Here is a 19514-nt window from a genome sequence, read left to right on the forward strand (position 1 = left end):
GTGACTGGCTTCTAAATTGATTTGAGCCTCTAAAATGTTTCCAAATGACGAAACTTAACTCTGCAGTAATACACATGTAATATATGCGGTATTATATAGCATTCGTTGAGCCGACGATAAAAGATAAAATACAATAAAACGGTATCCTGAAAACGATGTTCAAAAAAACGTGTTGTGCGTTTCCTTTTCCGCACACTTGATGTCGCCCAAGACACGAAGTTGCGGAGGAGTCAGTGGTCGTCAGACCCAAGACAACGATGTGCGTTGAAGATGAGAACACTGAAAACTGTTTAGTGAACTTAAACCGTGCATGTTGAATCTGTCGCCGTATACTTGCCTATATCCATATGAAGATTTGGTTGGGTGTGGCAATTGTTGGCACTTGTGCAATGTTTTACCAACAAAGCTGCGGGACTACTACAAACAGAAAGGATCAATTAAATGGCACTTTAGCGCCACTGCATACTCAGACGATATTACATATGAGCCATATCTGCACGAAATGTATTCATCTGCCAACTCGGTTCCTTAGCATGAACGGCATGCTAAGCTATCTAGAGCCAGTTAACCTTGCAGACGTATTCGGTCTCGAAACAGAGTTGCCTGTCGAACGCTGCATCTCTTGTATCTCTTGCACTGCCCTCAGATGTGATTCTGAATGGATTTTGACAAATATAATCCATATGCAATGTTTTCAAACTACATTAATTGAATGCAACACACACAATGGGCTCCAGAAGCACTAGCACCCTTAATAAAAATGCAGAAAAAAGACAGCATATAATAAATAATACAGATAATACTCTATATGTTATGTTCAAACATATGGGGGAACTATATATATATTTCAATACATTTACATATATATATATATTTCAATACATTTCCTCTCACGTTTCAATGTTTTTTTATAAAGTAAACCATATGTTGGCACCCCTAAACATGATTGTAAATAAAATCAAACAAAGTGAAATTGTCAATACAATTTAAAGTTTTCCAATGTTTTTGGTTCATACTTACCTGGTATACTGGTTTCAGTTAAGATACTGGATTTACCCAACCCACTTAATTGAAAAGAAGTCCAAGTCAATAAAGGTAATTGGATTAAAGAGGTGGTTTGCAATACAGTTTGTACCCCAGTAGAATATTTGTTGTGGTAGGCCTTCTTAAATAAAAATACATCAATGAATAAACTTTAGAAATACAAGGCATATACGAGTGTGTGAAATCAGGAAAGGTAAGGGCAATTGAGGGGGTGGTTGTCTCGTTTGTTGCTGTGTTATTGTGTGGCCGCCGGCGATGTGTTCAGTTCCTCTCCAGAAGCAGAAGGTCGACTGCACGTGGGTCGCGTGGCCAGATGTCTTGTTGCGCATTGTATCCGAGACCCCGTCCTACCCCCGCCAGCTTCTTTAGATCTTCAAACAATCCCCTCTTTTCTGGGACAACATTCACCACCAAAGGAGCTCGCTGCAAAAGGATTGGCCATTATTCTCTCTTAAATACTGATTTACAGGTGTTTTAGAAATAGGACTCATTTCCTCCGTACAAAAACTTGCCGCACATGGCGTGTCGGCCACCCGCTTGCAGTCCCGTACCTTCTGTTTGAAACATTTTATTTATATACTTTATACATTTGGAAATTTCTATTTATTTCTGAATAAACTCTATCAGAGCCCAAAAGCGACACTATTCGAGTTAATAGTTCTCCTGCTGTCCATTCTCTGCTGTTATTTTACACTAGTGCATAGTACACATTTCGACGGATTCGATGACCCCATATAAAGGTCCATAGGTCCGTAGGCTATAGATATAGCCTATCAAAGGTTTACAGGTTGCTGACCTGATACAGATCTTGTGTTTATGGTAATCAGTAACCCTATAATAGGCTACAGGAAATCCCGTAGTCCCTAATGCGTGTAAGATACTTGTAACGAGTGTAAAGATAAGTGAGCATAGGCCTAAATAGCGTTATGATTTCGTGCTTTACTCGTGTACAACTGACAGCCACGCGTATTGATATTATGATCACCGCACCTGCCACCACACACCGGTCACTTGCACCTGCTGTAACGCCCTTTGGACACTTTCTTCAAGAGCAGTTACAGAGGTGCCCCCGGTCCTGCTGTCCATTTCTTCCCGGGGTTATGGCATTCTTCATGGTGATTAGGTTCAGCTGAATACAAGCCATTGTTCGTCGTAGTTTCCCACGTTCCAGCATTCGCCTGGCAGTCGCGTGTCTCAAGTCAAACAGAGCCGCTGCTATGAATTCTAAAAGCGGCTACCAGTGAGCGGGACATCTGCCCGTGGCTATTCTGACATCTGCCCTTCCCATTTAAGGCGAAAAAGTTCATAACAGATGTTTCGTGTTTTCAAGTTTTTACTCTCCTTCATGCCAAAAAATCTGAATAAATTGCATGCGTTTCCAGTGTTTAGCCTACTAACATAAAGTGGCTTGAAACATACTTTCTAAAATAAAATAAAATATATTGCATGGTAATATATATTATCATAACACTGGTCACTAAGGCTATGAAAAGTATTAAGGATTATAAACGAAATAGGCAAGAGAAAAGAAAGGGCTAAGCTCAATTTAGCCAAATATTTACTCTGAAACGCCTATTTGTAAATATAAATAGGAACTCAATCAGCATCAATCACTCAATCTATTTACAATACTATTTGTTCGTGTTTGTGTGCTGTAATTTTATGTGCACGGTTTGTTTTTTGAATATGCTGAATACATTCTACATATGTGGTGTGAAAACTAAATGACTGGAATATTTAGGTTGGCTGACAATATCGGCGTCCTCACATGTTCTTATTACTCTGAAATATTAGGCCTACAGCCCAGAGGGTTAAATAATAAATCCCATAATATTTCAGTTGTTTAGACTGTCATCCAAGATAATTTACATTACCTTCGTGCATCCAATTTACAGGCCTACATTTGACATATACATTTTTACAAACAGACTTATTACATAGACAAGTATATTACAGGAGGGAAACAAGGCAATGCTCGAAAAAAGATTGTGACCTGCAATGTTGTACTTCGAAGAGAAAATGCACTTTTATCCAAAGCTCTTTACAATTAATGTCTCTCATTCACACACCAACAGCAATAGGCTGCCATGCAAGGCCCGGACCAGCTCGACGACGGGAGCAATTGGGTGTTAGGTGTCTTGTTCAAGGATGTTGAACCTATGACCTTCCGACTGCCAGACAACCTCTTGTGCTAATGTCACCACACAAGAAAGTTTTTTCCAGACCAGGTCGCATCTATGACAATGTGACGTGAGGTGTCCTCAAGATAGGTGACTAACGTTACATCTCTTGTATCTCTTGCACTGCCCTCAGATGTGATTCTGAATGGAGTTTGACAAATATAATCCATATGCAATGTTTTCAAACTACAGTAACTGAATGCAACACACACAATGGGCACCAGAAGCACTGGCACCCTTAATAAAAATGCAGAAAAAAGGCAGCATATAATAAATACAGATAATACTCTATATGTTATGTTCAAACATATGGGGGAACTATATACTTTTATTTCAATACATTTCCTCTCATGGTTCAATGTTTTTTTATAAAGTTTTTTATAAACAGGTTTCAAAGGAAAATAGCCTCACTCATGAAGGACATATGCAGCACTTATTTGTAACCTATTTATTTCCATCACGATCTTCGTCCATTATATATATATATATATATATATATATATATATATATATATATATATATATATATATATATATAATCCACTCCACTTTACAATAGTTTAATGACTTCAGCATTTCTCATTGTGGCAAACAGAAACACTGGTTGAGAATGGATACAAACAAACAATTAACCCCTAAAACATGCAAAAGCTTTCCTCCCACTGCAAAATGTTACTGGTTTGAAATGAACAATTTGTGAGGGTTGGAGTTGGAGCCGCACAAAGAGACCATCACTGCCATTAACTTAGTCCGTCCCCACTTCATTACCACACCAACACGAACTAAACATATTCGGTAGTACAGTTGGGAAACAATGGGTCATGCGACAATAGACACCATGGTTGCACTCTGTGGGACTTCAAGGATAGGTTTCGCTGTTTCTCAGGTAATGTTGTCCTAGTTCATTCAGAATAAAAGGACCGCAAGGTCCCCAGAGAAACCGCGGTAATAGCAGACTCTTGTTCGTCCCTGGGAATACCAAGCCAGGGCTCCGCGCGCTGAGCACCACGTGACGAGCTCTAATAGAGAAAACAGAGGGTTTCGCTAGGGGTGCACATTTCCAGGCTGGACATCTGTCGGTTGTTTTTTGGGCGGGCAGCTCAGCTATTGAAAAGAAGCAGTGACCTGTCAGTCTTGACTGATGGGAGCGGGCCGCTGGGATCGACCCCATGTGTGGGAAAATACCTCAGCCAAAAAGCTCGCTCATTCACATGCTAATTCTGCTCTATAAATAAGAGGAGTGCGCAGCGCGGAGGCCTTAAAGACAGGGCAGATTTCACACGAGAAACACGAGAGAAATCGCTGATTATATCAACCAAATCAAGGGACATGACTGCCACTACCATGGCGCACAACGTGGAGAAACTATCGAGTGCCAAGGAAGATCGAAAGGTACGGACATCTTTTTCTCCGTTAAAAAAAGTAAAATACACTCCAGAGGATACATTCACTGATTTGGTGAATGGATATTGGATGGTTTGCCAATTTTGCTTTATGAACTGTCTAGCGACGGTGTTCATTTCCACCGCTGAAACTTGATGTGTACATTCGTTTCTAGCTGAGGAAGCCGCTCATTGAAAGAAAAAGACGTGAAAGAATAAATAATTGCTTGGATCAACTGAAAGAAACTGTAGTTGGCGCCTTTCGGCTTGATGTAAGTACAAAAAGTGAAAGTGTAAATCGCACTGCAGCCGCTTCATATACTCTTGGTATTTGGTCTGGTGGAATCACTGCTCAGAATAACTGCTCAGAACTGATATCCGCGTTATTCTCTTTAACAGCAATCTAAATTGGAGAAGGCGGACATTCTTGAAATGACAGTGAAACACTTGCAAAATATACAGAGTAATAAATATGCAGGTAAGTTGCCTACATTGCGAGCAATATTATAGATTCGTTCAAATAGAACTACGAATTTAGTGCTTGTTTCAGAGTAGTTTTCTTGCGGCAATTATGATGTAATGGTTCACGATTACATTACTTGTAACAATGTCTAAATTATCTCCTACTGTGGTCTCTAGAGGGCAGTATCTGCTAAGAGAAGAGTAGTGACACGCTTCGTAGTGTCAATAACACTTTAGAACTAAAAACGCAGACAAAGCTACTTAGGAAAATCAAATGGCTTCCACATGCGTCCATTGCTATCATCATTTTTCATTTCCTGGTATAAATACAGATTTAGTAAGTCCCCCAGGCCCTGGTTGGACCCGAACTTAACATAATATTTGGCCAGATGCATTGTGACTCCGACAGATGGCGCTAATGATAGCTATGTAAGAATTCCTTATTGTGTTCCAGCTGACCCGACCCTGGGACTGGAAGCCCAGCAGAAGTACAGCACGGGCTACATTCAGTGCATGCACGAGGTGCATAACCTGCTACTAACCTGCGAGTGGATGGACAAGACGTTGGGTTCGCGCCTGCTCAACCACCTGCTCAAGTCCCTTCCGCGGTCCAGCGAAGACGCCTCCCAGCCCGCAGCCGGGTCCGTCACGCCCATCCCCCACCACGCACACGGGAGCCCGAGGAACGGGAGCTCCATGCCCTCGAATAGGGCCTTCAGCAGTGGCGACGTCAAGCCCGGGAGAGAGGTCCAGACAGACAACGTCCAGTTCTTAGCCACCCCCCACGATAGAGTACTTCTGCTACCAGGAAATCGGTTATTTAACAATCCGCACATCGCGTCGCTCGACATGTGGAGGCCGTGGTGAATTCCTGGAACTCAAAACTCTCTTTTGATCTATGCGTAGACTCTTCTCCTTATGTATCTTATAGATATGCTTCTCAGAACACTTGTGGGGCAGTACTGTTCCAGAATAGGTGTACTACAGACACGGGTACTTCCGGCAGAAGTAAACTTCTCGTAGCCTGCATTGTAGAAGGCTATTATTTGTCTATTTATTGTATTAACTCCATTTATTTAATAAGATAAACTTGCTTTTAGGTTTATTCATCACGTAATGTAGCGTGTGCTTTTCCTTTCTTTGTATCTAATGTAAATGTATTAACCCAGTATTAATAAAATGTGTTCCACAATGCAATGTGAGTTAAATTATATACGACCACAAAACGTGTATTTTTTTATTCCCAAAACAAAAACAAAAAAAACATGTAATCAATTCAAACACCATTGGGTGTTTGCAGACACAACTCATCAAAATACCGTAGTAGCTTGTTAACTTTTCCAAATGAATATACTTATTTGTTTAGCTCACCTAATTTAAAAAATGAGCTTGCATATTAACTTGTTCGCCATGGTTTTTTCACATTTTATGGACAGCAAACACTAAACATGAAGCTCACCACCTCTGCACTCACCTCTCCCTGCTGGTTTCAAAGAGCTCGGTTTCACATTCCAGAAGGGTGGGATTCAGGTTGCCATTGTCTGATGGCAGAAACTGATTCAGGATAAGCATATCCCTTCCGGTTCCTAATTTAAAGAACAATTGGAACAAAGATTTAACAGTGAAATTAATAGTACTTAGGACCATAACTGAGCGATCAGTCAGTGGACAGCCTGAGGACTTGCGGCTAAGGTACATGACTGGGACCTGGAAGGTTGGTGGTTCAAGCCCTCGTGTAGCCATGATATGATCCATACAGCTGTTGGGCCCTTGAGCAAGGCCCTTAACCCTGCATTGCTCCAGGGGTGATTTTTCCCTTCTTAGTCTAATCAACTGTAAGTTGCTTTGCATAAAAGCACCACCTGCATAACAATTTTTTTATTTGTCAGTTATGCCTAGCAGTGCAATTGTCACCTAAACCTATAGAATCAGTCATGTATCTTTTCCCAGTCATGTACCAGTTTGGAGAAAACATCACATTTCAAGCTAAATTTGTATTGAGGGAAACTATTGTGTAATTATGTTCAGTTTTGAGTTTAAAAATAACTAGTTTCTAGACATTAGTTCAGTGTTTGAGAATGTATTAAGAAAGGGGCTCTAGCCAAGTCATATGACAACTTCTTCAGTGTCAAGCTATAAGTAATTGACTACTCAGCTGGATCTTTCTAATGTTAATGAATGAAATGATCAAGTGATACATAACACATTTGTAGAAATTGGTTAACTTTTGGACAAATTGGACTATAGAAATGATGAGTGACAATATTCCTCACTATCTAATGAAGGATCCAATATAAGCATGCCTAGATTATGTAAAATGCTTTAACAAAAGATTTAACACATCAAAACTAAAATAAGTAAAATGATGAACTGTGGAATATGCCTATTCAGTACCTAAAGAGGCATGGTATATGCCACACTTTCTAAGCTGATAACCAATTAATGAGCAAACATCTTCTGTGACTCATCCTTTGTTAAAATCTAGTCAAACATGTACAAATATGGCAGTAAAATGTTTTTTGTGTGTGTGTGTATTTCAAAACAATTGCACACAACCGGTGAAAACAAGTGCAGTGTGGATGTAACTGACGTGAGGGACAATGGGAATAATAGAATACATACACGTGTCAGGTACACAACCTACCTCGAGTTTTAAAGGTGCATAAACCACTCCTGCCCCAGTTTAGTACAGCCGCCACCACCAGGGCAGTACAACTACGTATTATTAATTTGTGAAATTCAACTACATCTAATAATGGGCATGCGTATTTGCATTTTAATATGTGGGTACACTGACACTGATGATTCACTATTATGTAACTGCGTACTAATCACTACTATATCACGTGGGAGTGGAAAATGATAGCATGGAAGAAGAAATGTCAATGAACATACCAGCAGGCCAATAATTTGAAGGGATACACTGTAGTTTCTCAAAGTGAGGCATGCATTGCATCAATATATCGATTATGTTTTACAATAATAGTATCTGTCAGCAGATATTACCTATTCTGTCAGTGCTAATAAACCAACGATGAAGCCACAATGGTCTGGGCTTTGACATTCCCGGGGCAGTAATTTCTGAGGGATTGGACATGATAACATGCGTTTACTCACTGTCTACTTAAAATTTTGTTCAGTACGGTTTTTACCATCTCCACTAGGCTAAAAATGCTAAAAATGATTGCATGATTTAAATTATTAGTTGTCCAATGACGTAATTATTTTTCAACCACACTTCACTTAAGGCCATATTGTCATATAACCATTTTGGTTGTGGTCTGTGAGAACAAACATAAGCGATTCTTTAAATGTTTTATTTATCGCATATTCTGCTTGATTCATATTCTACGTTGCCACAGGCCAGAAGCTATGGTGGCTCGTCGGCGTGTTTTCGAACAATAGTGCACGACAGCTGCTGCATCGACGAAGCAGGCTGTAAAAGAAAAGCTACAGCAACACATGGGGATGGCGACGTGCCAAAAGACTTCCACTTCAAAGCCAAGAACTACAGCTTTCATGTGCGGAGTAATTTTACTGCTCTCTTATTGCCAGCCTGTTGCACTGAACGGAACTCCAGCGCGTAAAACTCAGCGGCCCTTGTTAGTTTACCAGCGAGAGTGCTGCGATACAAAATATTCCCCTATATTTCCGCGTAAACACAAATGTTCCTAATGTTTATGTATTTGCATAACAATGCACACCCCACACGACAGTCTGCATGCACCAAGAGCGGTTTCGCGTGGCTAATAAACAATTGCATGCATTGTGTGTAACAATTCTACGCACACGCGAAGGCATTCCTTCGTCGTTTATTTTTTATTTATGAATTACTTAATCAAACGGATTCTTTTTTTTTTTTTTTTAACACCGAGAAGCTTTAACAGATACGATTTGCCACATGCCTATATTAAGACCTGTGCGAACATAATTACATCATCTTAAATAACATAATTTAATAATATCAACAAGTGATGCGTTTGCTTCTTCTTTTTTTGCTTTTGCAATGGTCACATAGTCAAGGTCAAACACATGCCATTCTAGATTTTATTCTAAAATATTTTTAAGCTACATCCAAAACACTGAGGCCACAAAACAACAGAGAACAAATGAAGCGCAGGCTAACACCTGTCGTTTTCTTTGAGAACTGGCCCTTAATTCCCCGACTTGATTCATTTAGTCCAGGGGGTTTGCAGGCTGCAGCTGCCAACTGTCGGCATCGCGTTACACTCACGAGGCCACGCGGGGAAACTCTCTGACTCACGGAACGGAAGCCACTTGAAACAGAAGAGGTCGGGCACAACAATTTCACATGCGAATTGTTCTACACGACAAGCCTAGGCTACCACTGATTACTCATAGTTTCATATTTGTTTGATGGCCTCTCTAATGATATTAGATAACTATAATATACATACGGTTAATTACCAGTTTATCAGTGATAAACATGCAATTGCCAAAAGGTGTGTTAATTTGACCTATAGGCTAATAGCCACAAACCAACGTTCTAATCCCTACCTCAATATTTGAATGCGGTGACACAGAGAAATGTAGACTACCACTTCAGTGTTACATGTTCACACTTTTGCTTATTGCTACGGTGTTAAAATGATAAAGATCAATTCATAGTCCGAATTCTGAAGTCAGTGGGATAGATGACAGACTGCCAATGGAATTAACAGGATTGACAGGCTGCATTTCACAGTTAATTGATTTTAATTTCATTTTCACACAGTGGTGTATTATAACAAAAAAAAATCTAGGCGAGCGGCAACACAAACCATATAATATCTTGTGCTCAATCCATGCAGCGCAGCCAGACCCGCAGGAGACAAAGGGCTGTATGCTGATTGGCTGGCATGGGGTGCGCTCTGAGGTTTTCTGGCTAGTGCAGCCGAACCTCTTATTCATATGTAAATTACACCCTATAAATACCTACTACAGCTACACAGTGCCAACAGCGCATCTCGTTAAGGTTTCACAATAAACACAAGACTGTTTGCCTTTAGTGTATTTAGCTTTTCTGAGTTTGGATCCGCCTGCCAGCTGCCCCTCTCAAGGACCGAACGTAACAGTGGATTACAAATAGCGCTCTTTCCTTTGCTTGGGTTGAAACCAACATGGCCCCGTCGTCTCGACCTAGCAAAAATGGATCTATCACAGATGAAGAGGAATACTACGGTATTAAAGGAGACCGAAAGGTAGGCAATGACATTGTTTTGATTGTTGCGTTATTGACTCCAGTGTATTGTAATCTATCAACAGGACCTAATACGTTGTTTGTGCATGATCTCCATTTGCTAGACAAGAAAACCATTGGTGGAGAAAAAGAGACGAGCCCGTATCAATGAAAGTTTACAAGAGCTCCGGACGCTTCTTGCCGATTCAGACGTAAGTGTCCGGTGTACTAGAACACTGCTTCTTCACATTCACCTGTGGCAAAAACTACATGGAAATTGATCTACGTTTGCTTTGTAATAAAAATATAATCGTAATCATATCCGCACTTTATACAGTTCCAGTCAAAGATGGAGAACGCTGAAGTGCTTGAATTGACCGTGAAACGAGTTGAACATGTTCTCCGAAACCGATCTCAAGGTAGGTCAATTTACGCTTGCTTTGGCAATATTTTTGAATATCACAATATGCGTATTAACCCACCGGTGCAAAGCGTGTTCCCCTTTGAGCCGGACTAATGATTGCATTCTGTGTTTGCATTTGAAGAAACGGACACCATGAACCGAGAGGCGAGCGAGAGGTTTGCGGCCGGCTACATTCAGTGCATGCATGAGGTGCACACGTTCGTGTCCAACTGCCCGGGTATTGATGCGACGGTGGCCGCAGAACTTCTCAACCACCTCCTGGAATGCATGCCGCTGAACGAAGATCACTTCCAAGACGTGCTTGTGGATTTACTGTCGGACACTTCCAGCAATAGCACTTGGCCGAGCGGAGACGGGATTTGCGCCGCGCTGGCTTCACCTGGGGGCAGGAGTACGTCGAGTGTCTCCTCCGCCTACTCTCCGGCCCCCTCGACTACTTCCTCCGAGGACCTCTGCTCTGATCTGGACGAGACGGACAGTGAGCACAACCACAGTTCTCCTCCCGACGCCACGGATAACCCAGAGGTCCAGAACATGCCCATGACCACCTATTCCAAGTCCATGTGGCGACCATGGTAGAATCATGGCGACCCTCTTGAGAATGATTTAAAGATCGTTGTGAATCTGCCTGAGGCTACACCTTCTACAGTTTTAGTTCCCTTTTAGTGTATCTAATCGTGCCTCTTGAGATTGAGGCGGTGTTGAACACCAGATTCTTCTTACGGGACTGCTCCTGCCTGGACCGTCTGTCTGTGGTACACTTTGGGGAAAAAAGTTGACCCAAGTGATCGTGGAGACATTGTAAATATAAATATAGAGGGGAAATTAGAATGATAAAGCTCTTTGACATTTATGGCAATGCCCTAATTTCAGCTGTTTTCACTGAACAATACTTACGAATTTGCTCATTTTAAATGTAAAAGTATATGTATAGAATGCATTCTTTTTTTTAAATAGATGTACCTACTTTTTCTTCATAGTCCTTGAAGGAATATGCCATAGAGGGGTTCATAAAGATAGGCATATATTTCTACCTTCAGTGAAGGGAGGGGTAAATTAAATATAAGATGTTTAGATAAATGATTAATTCTTGGTAGCAGGGTTGTATGGTGGGGGTGGGGGTGGGGGGGAGGGGGCAGCTTAACTGTATGTACACTGTGGCTTATCTGAATAAAATAATTCAATACAAAGTTCAAGTGTGAATCGTGTAGATAATCATGATTTTTATCTGATAAAACTGTCCTTTGTTTCTATGCTGTAGCAGTACTTGCTCTGCTTGTGTTTTGGCATCACCCTTGCTCACCTATGTAATGCAATGTAACTAGAACGTATTGTATTAAATATGTAATTATTTCCCCTAAAGTATTCTGGTCAATTATATCTTCTTATGGATGATTGAATTAAGACATTGAGCAGAATGGAGATCTTCCTTCTACTTATGTAAGGGACTGTGTCCAAGCTGGCACAATATCTAACACAACCTCTTCATGACAACCAAGTCCAACCGGTGTGGAAATGGAGCCAAGGAACACATCTACACCTGTGTAGAACTGGGGGTGTACAACTGAATTTCGGAGGACTGATTCATATGTTAAGGTTCCAAACAAATTCTCTGACTTGATTTTCCAAACCGCTGTATAAACTGGTGGCAGTTCACTTGCATTGGACCAGAAAAACGATTAAACCAAGGATAAAAGTACAGTCTTTAGCACCTCTATCAGGACTAGAGTAAAGTGGATCAATGACCATGTTAGCTGCTCAATAACCTATGTATATCATATGCAGTATTTTAATTCAAATACTCCAGTGGAATTATGGGATTTAATATTTCACCCATCTATATAAATACAAGCTGTACTATGCACACCTGAGACCACATGAATATAGTCAAATAAAACCTAAACACCACAAGGCGTTTTGGAAACGCATGCACTTTTCAAGTGCCGTAAACGTGCGGGGCTTTTTCAGCTGTGAGCATCTTGCTTTAGAACTTCCTTTGTGGGAGTTAGCTGTTCAATTTAACACCTCGCCTTCAAAGCTGCGCAGGACTCCACAGCGTTGTCTTTATCCCTACGGTGAAAGGTGAAACCTGGGTACTGCTGTTTGAAGTTACTTTCTTAAATTAAACGAAACTTTCAGAAAAGAACAGACCTGATGTTGTCTGAAACGGTTGTGTAGATTCGTATATCCAAGAGAAAGGATTGGCCACAAGTGCTACCTATTTTATGCAAGTCCAAAGTAACGTATGCCTTTCTTAATTATGCATTTAAACGTATTAAATGATCGTTGCATTTAATGGTCGTTTGTTTGGTTGTGGACACATATAAACGCACGTGATTGGCTCCTCATCCTCATATTGAATTTCTCAGGTTTGACAGAGGAAGTAATATGTTGCATCACTTTATTTTACACTTACTTCCGCGTCCTATGGAGCAGAGGGTCTACACGCGTCACAACACGGGGGTTCTCGAAGGCGCACATAGTCCCCAGACTGCATGACCCGACATGAAAGCGGCGCAGATCCTGCAAGCTCTCACCTCTCACGGGGTTGTGACAGCGAGGTGTTACGACACGGAGTGTCGGAAGCAATTGCTCTAGCAATCAGGAAAATGTTAAATCCTGTTTCAAAGCAAAATGTCAAAACCCACTACCTAGGCTACTGACCTTTGTCCGGCGAATGAGCAGACAAGAGTTTATGCCCTTTTATGAGCATTTCAGAGTAGCTCGTCTAGTGTTCCATACGTATCCTATTTGTCCTGATACAAAAATAGCCCATTCATCTGTATTTTCTCATTCAAGAAAGGGTCCTTTACAAGGAAATTAATCTATAGATAGCTTATTTAGTTGATTTCTTCCAAATACCCCAAATTTCAGCGACCACCAAATTCATAATGCCATGCACGTAGCCTATAGGGTAAGTATGCCAGACAATAATTGGTTAATTCCTTTGCCCAGTGTTAACTAAGTAGGCTATGTTGGTGTTGATGTCCCGTTTTCTCGCGTATCCCACCAATAGGCTATTTAAAAATAAATTGTATTCTGACAGCCGAAGATATGCGTAACCGAATGGGCATATGTGCATCTAAAGAGGACCGATACAGCCTACTTGATTCAGATAACTTGTGTGAGTAAATTGTGAATAGCCGAATGGTTTATTAATCCACATAGCATTTTAGGATTCCCAGACGGTTTGAATTTGTGATGGTGTAAAGATGAGAAGGACTAGCATCGAGCAAGGAAAGGAGTTCTCAGCAGGGTGGCTTGTACGCATCCACACCTTAGGCCCTAAATTGGGAGAGGTGTGAACGTGATCAAAGTTTGTGTCATTCGCACGAAACCCTTTGACAGCCTGTCGCTAAAACTCGGTAAGAATGCCTGTTTACTGCAAGTTACAGGATGAGCAGAATGCGGATTTCACGAGGCAGCCTATCTCTAAAATTGTAGCCTGCTCATATGAGATTGCTCCGTTCACTCATTGAAACTAATAGGCTAACATCAATTTAAATCGGCTTGTATCTTACCAAGCAGTCTCGATACATTTGTGCGACTTTTGAACTTCACATTTATGTAATATCGGCGATTCTTCTGGGTCAGACCGGTGAGCAGGAGGAGAGGGCACAAGTGGAAACTGGCAAAGGAGAAATTCCGTGCAGATATTAGGAAGTATTTTTTCACATAGCGAGTGGTCGATGTGTGTAAGAACTTGCCAGTACATTTAGTGGAGGCAGAAACACTGTTTTCAAGACGGTGTTAGATACTATTAAGCTTTCAAGCAAACTAGGCAGTAGAGTAGGTAGCTACATTTAGGATTAGGGGTAGGAAAGGTGAGCATTGCTGGGCTGAATGGCCTGTTCTCGCCATTACCTTATGTTATGTTATTTAAAATACAGTCTAGATATGCCAATTTGATAGCCTATAAAATATCTTACAATACGAGTAGTTACATTGCTTAGCCTGCAGTCAGGCCTACTTTAAGCTTATATTATAGCAATATAGCTAATATTTTCGTTCACGCAGTCCGAATTCTGCAGTGTGGTTGGCCGGCACAGACAACCGTATTTTCAAAATTGTAACAAACCGTCTCTGCGTCCAACATATGGCTGTGTAACGTACCCCATGGGATTTCAGCCTCCACGCGTCCCAACTGCCTCCGTCGGGCAATCCGTCGATGAGCAATTATCAGCTTGCCTAGCAGATGTCACAACCTAAGCAGTTGGCTCAAAAACCAAATAATGTAGCCTATAGGGAAGTTTCGACAAAGCGGCTGCTTTTACTTAGTTTCTTAACTAGCGAGTAGTTTCCTGAGTGTAGAATGCAAAAACGTTTCTTGGGGCTGTGATGCCAGCTTCTTTGCAGCCTTGGTCATCAATCTACTCGACTAATGCAGTAACTCCAAAGTGTTGTTTATCAACGAAAAAGATCAGCATCTCCTAGCATAAAGATTGTGCTACCCTTTTTTTTTTTTGCTTACTTTTAGCTCCTAAATTTTTTTACGTGTTCCTGTTAAGCTTTGTGTGAAAGATTTTTTAAATAGCCTAAACATTTTTTTTTGCTTGCTATTTAGCCTTGTTAGACTTAGTTAGACTTATTTATATTTAAATGATATTAACTGTGAACGATGCATGGATGTTCCCATTAAAAAAAACCTTTTAATTTATATAAATGGTTCATAATTAGCATAAATTACAAATCTCTGATTCAGATCATTCAAATTTAAGCAATATTGATTGAGATTCATGGAAATGCAACTTTTGCTTCAAGGCTCTGCCAGTCAAATGACTTAACAGGGAGTGACCACTAGCTACATACAGGGCGGCCTGTAGCGTAGTGGTTAAGGTACATGAGAGGGACCCGCAAGGTTGGTGGTTCGATCCCCAGTGTAGCCACAATAACATCCACACTGCATTGTTCTAGGGTAGGATTGTCTCCTGCTTAGTCTAATCAACTGTAAGTCGCTTTGGATAAAGTGACTTGTAATGTAAAGTAATACATACCGTATGAGAAGCAGAGCCTGCAGGTGGATGCTGGGGAGGTGGTGGGTGCGTGCAGAAGAACACAGGGCAAGTCAACAAGGGCATCAACAACAGCAGGACACCATGGCAGCAGCATTACATGTCGATTGGACTGACGCTTATAACCAAAGCCACTTACAGTTGATTAGACTAAGCAGGGGACAATCCTCCTCTGGGGCAATGCAGGGTTAAGGGCCAACTTGCTCAAGGGCCCAACGGCTGTGCGGACCTTATTGTGGCTACACTGGGGATCAAACGACCGACCTTGCGGGTCCCAGCAGAATGAACTAAGGCAGGCACAGGACACTTAGGGCATAGGCATCAGGTACGCATTAGATTTGGCCTATCGAGTTGTTTGCCTGAACTAGCTGTGCAAGCCTTTCCTCATCTGGTTTCCGTGTTTTGTGACAAGAATAATCATTCTTCTTCAAATAGACCAAGCTTTTTGCGGGGCTAAATTCTGTGCTGCAGATCAAACACAAGTACAAGTGCGAAGAGGACCTGAGAGGACAGTACAGTTCCGAGTCCTAGTGTAACCATGCAGATCAGAACCCTTGAAGAATACATCAACTTCCAAACTTAGCATACCACAGTTGGCAGCTAGAATACCCCGAGTACAACAACACAATAGCTAATCCAAAACACAACAATATCTATGTAACTATATAAGTGCCATTATAGTCTATGGCATATATAAGGCTAATCATGGTGGTGAGTTAGGGAGGGAAAGGTGCAGCCTGAAGAGATGAGTCTTCAGTCTGCGTTTGAAGGAGGTCAGAGACTCTGCCGTTCTGACATCCACCGGGAGGTCATTCCACCACCGTGGGACCAGGACAGACAGCAGTCGTGAGCGTGAAGTGCAGGTGTGGCGAGGGGGAGGCGCCAGACGGCACGAAGTGGCAGAACGGAGGGGTCTTGCTGGTGTATAGGTCTTGATAAGGGATTGAATATATACAGGGGCTGATCGCCTGGTACGCGAACACCAAAGTTTTAAATTTGATGCGAGCCATAACAGGCAGCCGGTGGAGGTTGCTGAGCAGGGGGGTGACATGTGAATGTCTGGGAACATTGAATACCAGACGGGCTGCAGCATTCTGGATCAGCTGTAGGGGTCTGATGGCAGATGCTGGAAGGCCAGCCGGCAGAGAATTGCAATAGTCCAGGCGGGACAGGACCATTGCATGTTCCAAATAGTTGGAATAATTTTGGTACGCCTATTGCCTATTCAAGTGTCAGAATTATTTTTTCTTATTATTTCTCAGCCATAGTGGCTTTCCTTGACATTCATTGGCACAACTTTTGTCCTCACGATGACAAACACCAATGAGATTCCAAAGGCAATCAAATGCCTAGAATCAAGACTTGATGCAGAAAGCTCTTATACCTGCCTTAAGGAAGCAATTGAATACACCCGTCTAATCAGACACAACTAAGAAGCCAGCTGTCAAATTACTTTTGGTCCCCTAAATTAGTATGTATAAAAAGGAATGCAATTCCTAGACAGATCACTTGATATGAATGTGCATACCATCAAATTATAGGTGACAGTCTGAATCTTAACCTCATGTTCATCTTTTCATTTCAAATGAAAGAACAGAAATTGTACCACTGTCCAAATACTTATGGACCTCAACATCACTATATCCTCTCCTTGCACATCTGCTTTCACTATAGCAAAGGGATTTTTTAGGATATTTTTAGGATAACTTTTCATTTTGAGTACATGATTTATACATCATCCCAACTGTAGGGGACATTGGTCTTAATCTCAAGAACCAAATATTCCACTATGCTGAAACCTACATTACAGGGGACATACAATTAAAATAAATTATATTTTTGACATTTCACTGCAACACTTAATACAAGACACTTGTGTTATGTAAAAAATATGTTAGTAACTTGGTTTTACATTTTTACAAATGTCACATGTCCTCATGTATTTAATAATGGCAGCACAGATTCTGTAGTTACTTAAAATGTTTTATTACATTATGACATTACTATTCTCTCACATTTTAATTTAAAAAAACAGTGCTAACACACCACAAGTATCTCACATGGGCAGACACAATATCAGAAACATACAAACACAGATACACTTGTAGGGTGCTGGAATTCTCTCTTGTGGTTATGTGCGCATAAATTAATTCATACTGTTGTCCAATTCACTGGCCTTTACATGATGTCAAAACAATTAAGACAATCTTTCCGTATGGAACATTCTGGAATTGAGCCATTACCCCACATTTAAACATCACAGAATTCTGCACAGGCACAGGGTGTTGGACCGGTATCGTTTGCAGCTTTTGAGAAGAGTCATCTACAGTGACAGGTTATACAGAAGAGGTCCCACAGAGACAGCAGCTTTTCGTGTTGACAATGGGCAAAAAAGCAGAACAAAAAAACGAAGATACAATCTCTTGGTCCTGGCAGTTTCACTTTGCATTGGCCTATTTCTTCAGATCTTTTTTTTTTTTTCAAAGGAAACAAGTACATTGTTATGTTGTCCAATTCTTTATGATGAAAGGATGAGAAGTTGGCGATCCCCATCTTCCTAATGAAATAGTCACAGTATTTTTGTATTGCCTTAAAGAAAAAGGTGTATTACATACATTTCTTAATCCCATTTTAAATATCTCAGCTTTGTGAAATAAATGCAGCTAGAAGAGGTAACTTGCATGGAAAAATCCTTAGCTCTTAAATATACAGCAGAATCTCAAAGATATGAACACCACTTCAACCAAGTAACAGACTAACATTTCAACTGTACGGGGTATGAAACAGACCTTGGAATATGCAATTATGCCTTATAAACAATCAGTGATAATATATATAATATATAATTACATACACATTCAGTACTGTGCAAATGTCTTAGGCACCTTAGAGTTCTTTAATACACAGTAGATTTGGTCTTACATGGTTTTCTTTTCTTTATTTAGTGAAATACATAAATGTAAAAACATTTAAGTAATAGACCACTTTTCAGATAAAAACTCGATTGAGGCCGTCTGCAGAAGATCTGTGTGACTGATGCGGTTTAAAAGGCGAAGGGGTGGTCACCACAATTTTATCATTATTCTTTTTACCATTTACTGCTCTTTAAGGTACGTTTCACTTCATGGATCGTTTTGACACATGCCTAAGACTTTTACTCAGTAGTAAATTATCATTATTATAAAGAAGTTGCGACAAAGTTGAAACAAAGCTATGGCTAGAACAATGTTATTGTTCTGAGAAGACAATCAAGCTGCACAGTTTGCACAGTGCATGCGCCATCATATCTTAATGCATCGCACCCAACATGACCATTAGGAAAGAGCACACAGAGGAGCAATTTAAGAACGCAAACACATTGAAATTATATTGCTACAAAAATGCCTTTGTAAGAAGATGAAATATGTTATGTTCATATTGAAAAAATTACGGATTGACACTTAAAAAAACAAAAAAAAAACAAAAACAAAAACATACTTTTGCACGAATACCAAATAATTCAATGTGATTCCTCTTCACATCAACTGTGATATGAAAATTAACATAATTCAGACAGTTCATATTAAAGGCCAGAGAGGAAAAAAAATGAATAAAAATTGTTTTACACTGAATTCACGTTTAGTTCCCAGACTGCTGCAGAACATGAGCAGCCCATTTAAAACAAGGCTCCCACGCCATAACACCAGGGCACATTTCCACAGGATTCAGACTCTTAAACTGGTGCATTTCCCCGCACATTCACAGTTACAAACACTTCTAAGGCGTTCAAATCTTAGAGGTTCTAGATAGAAGTGAAAAAATAAACTTTGTGTGTCTGCTCAAATAGTCCTT

General features: G+C 40.6%; 2 protein-coding genes across 2 annotated transcripts; both read left to right on the forward strand.

The window, feature by feature from the left end:
* The first annotated feature begins 4405 nt into the window (after positions 1–4405).
* her8.2 (hairy-related 8.2) lies at positions 4406–6279 on the forward strand. The gene is made up of 4 exons (XM_061218335.1): positions 4406–4616; positions 4783–4878; positions 5006–5084; positions 5523–6279. The coding sequence occupies exons 1-4, from the start codon at positions 4554–4556 to the stop codon at positions 5933–5935; spliced, it is 651 nt and encodes a 216-aa protein (XP_061074319.1). The 5' UTR covers positions 4406–4553; the 3' UTR covers positions 5936–6279.
* A 3588-nt stretch (positions 6280–9867) lies between these two features.
* her13 (hairy-related 13) lies at positions 9868–11768 on the forward strand. The gene is made up of 4 exons (XM_061217914.1): positions 9868–10269; positions 10373–10459; positions 10585–10666; positions 10793–11768. Exons 1-4 carry the CDS (start codon positions 10189–10191, stop codon positions 11248–11250), a joined length of 708 nt encoding a protein of 235 aa, XP_061073898.1. The 5' UTR covers positions 9868–10188; the 3' UTR covers positions 11251–11768.
* Positions 11769–19514: the final 7746 nt, after the last annotated feature.

This window comes from Conger conger, chromosome 13, assembly GCF_963514075.1.
Source record: "Conger conger chromosome 13, fConCon1.1, whole genome shotgun sequence".
NCBI classification, from domain to species: Eukaryota; Metazoa; Chordata; class Actinopteri; order Anguilliformes; family Congridae; genus Conger; species Conger conger.

What these genes read in the sequence shown, in the direction of transcription:
- her8.2 (XM_061218335.1), top strand. Translation starts at nt 4,554, where the DNA reads ATGACTGCCACTACCATGGCGCACAACGTGGAGAAACTATCGAGTGCC. An exon ending in GTGCCAAGGAAGATCGAAAG is followed by an intron (nt 4,617 to 4,782) that starts GTACGGACATCT and finishes ATTCGTTTCTAG; the next exon opens with CTGAGGAAGCCGCTCATTGA. An exon ending in TTGGCGCCTTTCGGCTTGAT is followed by an intron (nt 4,879 to 5,005) that starts GTAAGTACAAAA and finishes TCTCTTTAACAG; the next exon opens with CAATCTAAATTGGAGAAGGC.
- her13 (XM_061217914.1), top strand. Translation starts at nt 10,189, where the DNA reads ATGGCCCCGTCGTCTCGACCTAGCAAAAATGGATCTATCACAGATGAA. An exon ending in CGCTTCTTGCCGATTCAGAC is followed by an intron (nt 10,460 to 10,584) that starts GTAAGTGTCCGG and finishes CACTTTATACAG; the next exon opens with TTCCAGTCAAAGATGGAGAA. An exon ending in TCTCCGAAACCGATCTCAAG is followed by an intron (nt 10,667 to 10,792) that starts GTAGGTCAATTT and finishes TTGCATTTGAAG; the next exon opens with AAACGGACACCATGAACCGA.